Here is a 10,416-nt window from a genome sequence, read left to right as displayed (position 1 = left end):
TTGATAAAAGGTATCACTACTTTTCACACATGTATTTATGTAATTTGTTAAGAAATATTATGTTCAATATTTTTAATTATATTTAAAAATAAACATAAAAATTCTATTCTTATTTAATTGGAACAAGGTTGATCTTATTTAATTTTATTAATAGAGTTGTTACAAATAAAGTACTTTGTACGTAAATAGTTTGAGCAAAGAAGCAAAAAACATCTGGAGTTTAAGAGAGAAGATGTAGATGATATGATCATAAGAATTCTGTCGTTATTTTTTAATTATAACACATCTAATAGTATGATATTTTATTCAAAATATTTTTAAAACACATCCAAAATTAAACTTAAATACACATCCAAAATTATAAGAATGCATTCTAAATATTTTATCAACACATCCAAAACTCATGTAAAAAAATTTATATATATACATAAGAATATAATGAACAACATAAACACATCCAAAATTAAGTATTGACACTTTCAAATTAGATTAACATTACAACTCACAAAAAATACAGACACTTCTAACATTATACATAAATTTAGAAAAATAGAACTTTTTATTAAGTGAAAAAAGAAAGATAACATATCTTCATGAATTAACTCAATCAAATTTTGAATTCTAACTAATTTGATTTTTGGATGTGTATTTAAATTGTAATATATTAATAATTAAATATATTAAATTTGAAACAGAAATTTAAAATTAAAATTAAAATTTTAAATTTTAGTTTTATTTAGTTTGTATTTTGAATGTGTATTTAATTTTAAAAAGACACTAAATCTATTTAGAATTTTTAGATGTGCTTGTTTTTTTTTTTAAATTATTGTAATAAAATACTGAATATTGTATAACTTTTATGAATATCTAGTTGAACTGTTGCTATGGTACCTATAAATATTTTACCTAACTTCTTAAAAAAGTTAAAAATCAATATTTAATTTTAAAAATATAAAAATAAAAAATTATTAAATATTCAAAACTTACCATATCAAATAAATTAAACAAAAATTAGGCACTATAGCATAGGCATCATAGAATTCACCTTCTCAAATTGAAACTAAGCAAATTTGGCACATAATCTTTGCGCAAATTTGGCACGTAATCTTTGCAAAAATTTGACAGATAAGCACTAGAGAAACTTTGGAAGCCTGGTCAGGTATGACCCAATCACGAACCAGTTTTGGGTCTCAGTGAACAATCTGATTCTTCGGGTTTATTTTACAGACTATGCTTCTTCTAGATGAGCATCGTACGCCAGCAGTTAGTGAAGTTCGAGAGTTTAATGGGACACTATGGATGACCCCCTATTTACTTCCTATGATGCCGTTTTGTAAGGCTATGAAAAGTGAGGGAAATTCTTATAAACTAGTAATGCATCCATCTGAGAGTTCTGTGCCTTTTCTCCACAGCTTTCATACAATAAATCATTTTATCTAGCATGAGGAAAGTCATAGTTCCAATCTAAGAAAAAAAAGTCCCAATTCACTTGTATTTTATCACTGGATCAATTTGCATTAGCATGGGAAAGGGAAACTTCAGTACAAGTACACATGATTATTCAACAGTAACTACATACAAGGCTTAAAGGCTTAAAGCAAAAAATGAAAACAAGTAAAATAAACATAACATATCCCACATTTTTTTTTTCTATACTTGCTGTTCATGCATCAGTAGCATCATCAAGTTATCAACAGTTATAGATACTAAATAATGACTAGTACTTCCTCCATACCAGAACTTCGTAACTTTGGCTTCCACATCTTTCATATTCAAGGCTCAGTTGAGGAAAGATCCAACAAAGAACTGTGTCCAGAAATTGGCAATACTTGTGTCTCCATTTCTTAAAGAACAAGACGGGACCAATGACAATAAGAAGGCCAAAAATCAAACCAACTTCCACACTAATAAAATTCCAATCAATTGCAGAATCTTGCGGGCTAGCTGAACTGAATGTTTCATTAATATCACTGCATTTTGTAGTCAAAGGAGGACCACATAATCCTATATTATCAATGAAGGAGGAGTTTGAAAATGTTTGGATTTGGCAGCCCAAAGGGATTCTTCCCTGCAGCTGATTGGACGAGAGATTCAAGACTGAAAGGAAATCCAAACTCGCAAGCACAGTGGGAATTTCTCCTTGTAATGAGTTGTTTGAGAGGTCTAGTGACTCAAGCTGTTTCAAATTCCCTATAGATGATGGAATCTGGCCAGTAAGAGCATTGTTTGATAAGTTAAGCACATAGAGTGCTTTGAAATCAAACAGTTCTTTCGGTATTTCTCCTTGGAAATGGTTAGATGAAAAGTCAATGGAAGTGAAGATAGTTAGAATCTTAACTAACTCCATCCCTTGACCTTTGCTTGTAACCGTTACTGAATTCTGATAGTATGTCGGATTAAATTGAGTACCTCAAATCGGAGATAATTTACCCCAGAATCAGCCTGGTCTTCATCATCCATCATTGCCACCCACGTTCTGAACCATTTTCCAGGGAGTGCACCATTAAACTTGTTAAAGGCCAGGTCAACAATCTGAAGCATTTTCCATGCACCACTGATTTTTGGACATCCAATGTTGCCATGGAAGTTGTTTTTTCGCAGTACTAGCACACGGAGGGTGGATATGTGCTTCAAGGAACATGGAAATCCATCAGAAATTTGATTGTTCCCAAGGTCCAAACCTCTAGTGTTGAGCAGTTAGCAAGAGATTTTGGAATATGTCCTTCTAATATATTTCCATGGAGATCAAGAGTCCTCAGAGCACAGGAAGCTGGAAACAAATCATGGATAGGACCCGAGAGCTTGTTGTTGCGCAGGTTCAGTACACCGAGAATCTTACTTAATGCTATTAAACAAAAGGGAATTGTGCCAGATATATTATTACGGGAGAGATCAAGAACACGAAATGAGGCATCACAGATGGAATTAGGGATGCTGCCATGGAATCTATTGTTTGCAAGAGACAGATAAAATGTGCCAGACAGGTAACTGCCGATTTCAACTGGGATAATGGAGCTGAAATTATTGTTTGAATAATCTACATAGGCAGCATATTTAGGAAAGACAGGAATTATCCCACGAAGTTGATTGTGGTGAAGGTCAAGGACAGCTAAATTGGAACTAAGATTCTGAAGTGGCCCTTGGAAATCAGTTAGAAAATTGTGAGACATATTAAGGCTTTGAAGATATTTAAGTTTCCAAATCCAGTTGGGCACTGATCCTTGAATTTGGTTGTCTGAGAGGTCTAAAAAGGCTAATCCAGATTGGTACCTCAAGAAACCAGGTATAGTTTTTAAATTGCAGGATGCCAATTTTAGCATGCTAATGTTTGGAATTGAAGACAGGTTGAGACTCACATTGACAAATAAGTTGTTGTATGAAAGGTCTAGTGTGGTTAAATTTTTAAGTGCCAAAAACTCATCTAGCTGCATTGGCCCATTGAACTTGTTTGAGGAAAGTTGGATGATAGAGAGTTCCCGGAGCTGGAAGATGAACATTGGTATTGGACCTGATAGGTTGTTGCTGCTTAAATCAAGAGTGTTTAACTTAGAGGAAGACACATTCGTGAGTTCATCCAATTGAACAAACTGGTTGTTGGAAAGTAGAATCTTCTTCAGTAATGGGAGTCTAAAAAGAGATGAAGGAATTCTTCCACTGATGGAATTGTAAGCCAGGTTGATGCTGATGAGATTTTGTAGTACTTCAAAGGGAGTAGATGATGGAATTGGTCCACTAAAATTATTACGAGAAAGATCTATATAGGTAAGTTTTTGAGACTTGCCAAATGATGGAACTGGACCTGTAAAATTGTTTAGTGACAAATCCAAGTAACTGAGCTCCGCGAGCTTTGACAACGAAATGGGTAGTTTTCCTCTAAATTGGCAGTTAAATAGATCCAGTGCGGATAATTGTGTCATGCTGCCAATAGAAGAAGGAAGTTCTCCAGAGAAGTTGGTGTTGCTTACTATTAAGGTATGGAGAGATCCGTTGAATGGTAAGACAGGAAAGGAACCTTGGAGGTTGGAATTGTATGAGATGTCAATGAATGACAGTGTTCTAACCTGGAATATCTTTTGAGGGAACACTCCCGTCAACCGACAAACGGAAAGACTGAGGATGGTTAGATTTTTCAAAGTGGCAAAGGTTTCTGGCACTGGAGATGAGAAATTGTTCCGATCAAGACGAATGACCGAGAGATTCTCAAGACTTGTTAATGAAGAATTAAGTGGTCCTGAGAGATTGCAATGTGACATGCTCAATTCTTGCAGGTTGGGCAGAAACAACAAAGCATTGCACCATTCCTCTGCCTGAGATGTCATAATTACACCATCCAAATACAATTGCCTAATACTGCTGAGATTTCTGATAAGCATCCTTAGATTTGGGTTCTCAAGTTTTAGATATTGCCCTTCAAAATATGCAACACTTGAGATATCAAGAGTAACCAACCTCGTCAGCTGAGAAATCTCTATCGGAATCTGCCCCACGAACCCAGCATGTGACAAATTCAGGTAAGTTAACTTGTCCAACAAGCCAAATGCTGAAGGAATCATAGAATTGAAATTATTAGCTGCCAGGTTTAATTTCTGCAGATGTTGAAGACCGAATAGGCTGCTCGAATCGTTGAATCCGCCAGTGATTGATTCTCCACTCAGATCAAGACCAATAACGTATCCCTCATCATTACAAGTAACACCACTCCAATTGCAGCAACCAATACTTTGATTCCACACGTTCAGTTTGCTTGATCTTCCACTGTTGAAATTGAAAGTAAGGTTGTTCTTCAATTGCAACAGCAGTTGTTGCTCATCTTTAACACAGAGGCCAGCAACCACACAGATTGATATCACCAGAAGAGATAAGAATTGTTGGATTTTCATTGCGGATATTAACCGAGTGACAAAGAGAAATGCAAATGATGTTTTCTTCTGAAGGCAAAGTGTTAAAATTCACATAGTTTTTGTGGAAAGTTTTATTCAATGGTGATGTTGTCTCTTTAATGAGTGGACTGTGGAGTCAACTATGTGTATCGCTCAAACGTAATTGTTCTTCAATTTCCGTGGCTGGAAAACTGAACCAAGAATCTTGACTACTGGTTGGTATTTTAAATTTTATCTATAATCTATAATAATGTATAAATCTTTGAAAAAAATCTAATTGACACTTTAACTCGTTTAAGTACTTTGAATTGAAAGTTCTAAAAGATATTTTCTTACATAGCTCATAGATATTACGATGATTCTGAATATTAAAAGAGACTACTGCATGTTTGTTGACCGTCTCGCTAGTTTTTATTTTTTATTTTTTATTTTATTGGGTATAGAGTATAGACTGTCTCACTAGTCATTTGTTAATTAGTGAGTCAATACAAGAGAAACCCAATGCCTAACAGGAATGGGATAATTGTATTTGAAGAAGCTTCCTGTTAAGTTGTTTTATTTTTATTTTTTATTTTTGGTATACTGCTTCTTGTTTCTTCAAAGTTGAAAAAGAAAAATTGCAATTCTTAAGTATATTTAATTTTTGGTGACTATGCTTCGGGTATAATATACATTAGGAAAAATTTGTCCAACAATTCAAGAAAAATTGCCAAAGGGAAATTCTACAGATAAGGAGCAACACAAGCATGAAAAGATAATGGAGATACCATAATTTGATAATTTTTAACGTGCCATAGCCCATATTATGCATTTTTCTAGCTGACAAAGTTTTAATTTAGTTAAGGTTACTCTATGCCTTCTAACAATAATATTGTTTCTCTTTATACTGGTCTTATACTAAGAAAATTGATAACTTGATTTTATAAGATTTAGAAATAGTAGGTAGCTAAATATTTTTTAAATCAAGTTCAATTAAATTGTACCTGCTAAGGACACTCTTTTCGTATGTGACCTTCATTTGTACTGTTTTCTTTTTTATTGAAAATTTGGATAATTTTTTAACAAAATCAATCAAAATTTAGCGTTTGGATATTTTTGCCTCACAAACCTCATTTTTCATGGAGAAAACATTAGTTTCATTCTTTTATGAATAGTTTTGTTAGCGTTTTAAACTTTAGATAAAAATGATTGTTTTTCCATCTACTTTTCTTCATACCCTATCTAGGAATCAACATTTCCAATATCTAGACCCTATTTATGGATAACGATTGTTTAAACTTGCAATTTCATTTTTAAGCTAATTTCAAGTATCACAGAATTCCTCAGAATAATCCTAGTATCCAACTAACTAGTACAAGTTGTGAAAAACGGAAGTGTGAGTGTAAGCGATGAACAGAGAAGAATGAGGGAGGAGAGAGTAGAGAGAGTGCTCAGGAGATTGCAATAAACAGAGAAAGTAGTTGGGGTAAAATGGCAAGCTACAGAATCAGATAGCCAACCCTGCTATATATAGCTACTTACATTATAAATATCTAAGTCTAACTGAATACACTAACCAGTAACTAACTATTAATCAGAAATGCTAACTAAGCTAAGTGCACTAATCTACTATAGCTAATACACACAGGTAACATAAGGAAAGAGTACGGATCAACACAAAGGTGTTCCAACTAGACCGATGACAAACACAGAATTTCATGTACTCTTCATAATACTTGCAAATTTTTGAAGGTCATCTAAATTCATATTTGAGAGATCTGCAAAAAGAAATTATAAAAATTTAACTTAGAATGCAACATTTCAACTTGTCTAAATTAGCAAGGGAAATACAATGAATTATTTAAGTTACCTTTGCCAGATTTAATAGAAGATAGATCCAGCTCGGGGCTGTAAACCACTTTTGTTTTCATTTGTTCAGACTCTTCAATTGTTGTGGTGCTTAGCTTTCTTATTTTTATCCCAAGTTCAGCTGCAGTTGTCACAATCTCTGGGGGAAACAATAGTCAATGGTAAAACTTCATTTAACATCAGTTCAAACCTTATCAATTATTTCCACCAGAAAGTACAAAATTCTTCCTGCTTATTTTCACAAAAAAAAAAGCAATAATAATCATCATTATCATACAGGAAAAAAGTTGATAGCATTATTTGGTAAGCTTCCCCCTTGGGGTTCATGGGATTGACATCCTAAACCATATTAACAGTGCAGCACCATTATGCTTGATCAGGTTAGAAGCTATAAAGATATAAAGTTGGTACATTCCCATCAACTATACATTTGATCTTATACATGTAAAATACTAATATGTATTATGCAAGTCATATATGATATATATGAACCACAGAATTAAAAGAAACCTTTTCCTAATTGTGCATTATTTGACTGTATGCAATTGGGTGGAAAAAATACATATTTTGAAAAAGTTTCTAGCATCCAAACAGTTGAACCAATTAAATGTCCATTTGCAGCAAAATTGGAAAAGAAAGCAATATGCAGCACGCATGTAATAGCATATATAGATAAAGGTACAAAATGAAGTACCCTTTAGCTTAATCAAAAATGAAAGCATGCATTTCGCATCACAATTAATCTCTAATGGTAAAGGCTAGTACTGGCCGTGCAAAAATGATTAAATGAATATAAAGATGAAGAGGAGCTCTTGAATTACCCTGAAACAACACATGGTTCTGCTCATATAATTGTACTGCATTATTGACATAGTGAGCATTGACAGTAGACTGTTTTTCTAATATTTGAATTTCATGATTCAACACTTCAAACTCCTTCCCCACCTGACAGCACAAATAGTATCAATGTAAATCAAATGATAAAAACAAAGTAGAACCCCATAATAGAAGGATTTCAGCAATTATCATTCATACGACCTCTGTTAGTCTTGTTCTTAAGGAATTTAACTGGGCATCAATATCCGGATCAAAAGGAGCATCTGGATGGAGGCCATTCTCATTTGACTTGTCCTGGAAGTACATTGTCTTCCTAAAGTTAGATAATCGATTCACAAAATGAAAATCCTTACTGAGGATAAGAAATGCTTCAGTTAGTACATACGCATATATAATATTATAATATAGTATACTTGTATTATACTGCATATTCATAGCCGGTTAACAGAACTAATTTTTAGACCGTCATAAAATCAGATGTTGTCACATAGATAAAAGTGAGGTTTGATAAAAGTGAGGTTTCTTTTACAAGTGATCCGTGTGAAAGTCATAAGTTTTTGTCTATGTGCCAGAACCTGATATTAAGACAACTTATAATGCCTTATGAATATGAGATCATAATAATCCTCCGTTTTGGACATGGATATTTTGCAATAATCCTTCTTAATAATCTAATGTAATGAGAGAGAGAGAGAGTTTGGCATGCAAAAGCCTTGGGGAACAGCAAAACAGTGAAGTAAGCAGTATTTTTCCCAAATAGCTAAGCTTATGTCCAAAACAGATTGGGTCCTCTGCCGAACGCAATCAACTCCCTTTTTCACAAAAACCAAAACAATGGCATGAACCACACTTAGCATACTCTAGCTACCAACTATCATACGCTCAAATTTCCATTATCACAACAAAAGTAACTCTAACTGGTAAAATTCTGTTCAGTTCAGTAGAACAGTTACCTTTTTCAGATCTTCAGACCTTTGTATGGAGCCTTCAGAGTTCAACTTGGTTGATGCCTCTCTGAAATCATAGAATTACAAAACCAATTAAAACAAACAATGATATTTCAGAAGGTGGATACTACAATGAAGATGGCATAATTATCTTCATATGAGTATATTTCTTTTTGACCTTTGGACGATGGATTGTATGGTTAGATTTTGATATTTATAAAAGTGTTGTTTTTGTTTAAAGTGTGGCTAAATAAATAAACCACACTTTTAACCAAAGCATCTTCATGAGAAGATATTTTTGCCATCTTCGTTGTAGTATCCACCATTTCAGAATTGAAAGTGAAAAATTAAAGGAGAAGAAGGGAGTGTTTGAGGGTGTTACTTACTGGTGGAAGAAATCGAAAGCTTCATCAAGAACATCGTCGACGGTGTTGCGAACTTCGTTGACGAAGAGCTGCGGATTCAAATTCAGAGATTCAAAGATGGCCTCGCTTTCGCTGCCTTCCATTTTCCCGCCAAATCTCTCTCTCTCTCAAATTTTTCAATTGAGAAGAAGATGGTGTAGGGGGTATTTCCTTGCAGCGACCTGAACAAACACAACCCACAAATATAAATTCAATTAGATAAAAAAATTCAAAACTTTTTCCCATCTCCTAAAATGTAATGGAACGAGCTAAAATCAAGGTTCTGAAAACTGACTGTTTATCGAACCGTTTTCGTTATTAATTTATTAATTTATTAGTTCAATCAGTTCAATTAATAATTCAATTGAAATAACCGTTTTATAATAAAATAATAAATAAAGACATTAAAACATAATAATAATAATCTATATAAATTTTAAAACATTATTTAAATTAAAAGTATGAAATCAACTACAATATTATAATATCATTTAAATATAAACTCAAGTCAAAATTTGTTATCAATCATCAAAATTTCCAAATACGTAATCTAATATCAAACAACAACCCAATGATAAGAAGTCAAGAATAATGAATTAGTCAAGAATAATGAATTAAATTGATTGATACTATCATCTAGCCAATAACAAAATTTAATTAACAAACAACAATAATAAGATCAAGATTAAGAACAATAATCCACAACAAAAATAGTTTACCAAATTAACAAATTATCAAAATGTCAATAACAACACAACATCCTAACATCAGGCATAAATAAATATGGCCTCTGGTATGCAGGGGCCTACTTTTGATCACACTTCAAGGTGGGTATCGCGTGATAGTGATTTCTTCGAGCCGCATGTAGTATTTGAGGTTGTTGATGAGTACAACCCAGGTGGTTTTAAGAGACTATTTTTCTTCTTTTTTAATTAGCCTTTCTTGTTGCTGCTGCTGGGGGTTTTAATTAATCTCATATGCTTGTTCTTGTTTGAAGAAAGAAATGATGATAGTCGGCAGAAAGTTTTTAATCAAATTAAGTATAGTTACCACCAAAAATATATTTAATATAAATAAAAAAATTTAAAACAAAATTAAAAATATTTTTAAAATTTTTCACAAACCTCAACACAAAAAAAAAATATCCTTTACCTTAGAATCAAAAGAAGAACAAGTAGTGACTCGGAAATGTGGATCAATTAAACAAAATATGCGGATCGATGCAGTCTGTAATGGAATTTTTGTTCAAATATTTCACGCATGCCCGAAATTGAATATTAAAAAGTTAAAATAATAGAAGCTCACCGAGACAGCTGAAACTGGCAGATGTGGCTTCGAAGGAGACGGCGCCGATGGAGGCTGGGTGGTCTGTAGTCTGGACGGTGTGGTGGATGCGTGGAACCAAGAAGGAGGAGCGTGGAGATTCTTATCACGGAGGAATAGAGACTAGAGGTTGAGGGAGGAAGCGCAACTAGGGGGGGAGGTGAAGCCGGCGAATCG

At 33.4% G+C, this 10,416-nt stretch overlaps 2 protein-coding genes across 4 annotated transcripts; both read right to left on the bottom strand.

The window, feature by feature from the left end:
- Positions 1 to 1,717: 1,717 nt before the first annotated feature.
- LOC107474002 (receptor-like protein 33) lies at positions 1,718 to 4,880 on the bottom strand. Its single transcript, XM_052257784.1, is given in 3 exon segments — positions 1,718 to 2,403; positions 2,406 to 2,681; positions 2,684 to 4,880. Coding segments are annotated over 3 exon segments (3,159 nt in total).
- Positions 4,881 to 6,215: 1,335 nt separating this feature from the next.
- Positions 6,216 to 10,416, bottom strand: LOC107473986 (protein MIS12 homolog). Of its 3 annotated transcripts, XM_052257521.1 has the most exons (8): positions 10,222 to 10,416; positions 8,899 to 9,098; positions 8,519 to 8,579; positions 8,259 to 8,377; positions 7,767 to 7,860; positions 7,550 to 7,673; positions 6,730 to 6,867; positions 6,216 to 6,637 (listed from the first exon to the last, which is right to left on the bottom strand). In XM_052257521.1, the coding sequence occupies exons 2-8, from the start codon at positions 9,018 to 9,020 to the stop codon at positions 6,576 to 6,578; spliced, it is 720 nt and encodes a 239-aa protein (XP_052113481.1). In that variant the 5' UTR covers positions 9,021 to 9,098; positions 10,222 to 10,416; the 3' UTR covers positions 6,216 to 6,575. The 3 variants fall into 3 exon arrangements, with proteins under 3 accessions (XP_052113481.1, XP_052113480.1, XP_015949062.1); XM_052257520.1 differs by lacking the exons at positions 8,259 to 8,377; positions 10,222 to 10,416 and adding an exon at positions 9,726 to 9,884 and having other exon boundaries at positions 6,231 to 6,637; positions 7,767 to 7,859; XM_016093576.3 differs by lacking the exon at positions 8,259 to 8,377 and having other exon boundaries at positions 6,232 to 6,637; positions 7,767 to 7,859.

This window comes from Arachis duranensis, chromosome 2 (assembly GCF_000817695.3).
Source record: "Arachis duranensis cultivar V14167 chromosome 2, aradu.V14167.gnm2.J7QH, whole genome shotgun sequence".
Lineage (NCBI taxonomy): Eukaryota > Viridiplantae > Streptophyta > Magnoliopsida > Fabales > Fabaceae > Arachis > Arachis duranensis.
This window is presented reverse-complemented; position numbering and strand designations above follow the sequence as displayed.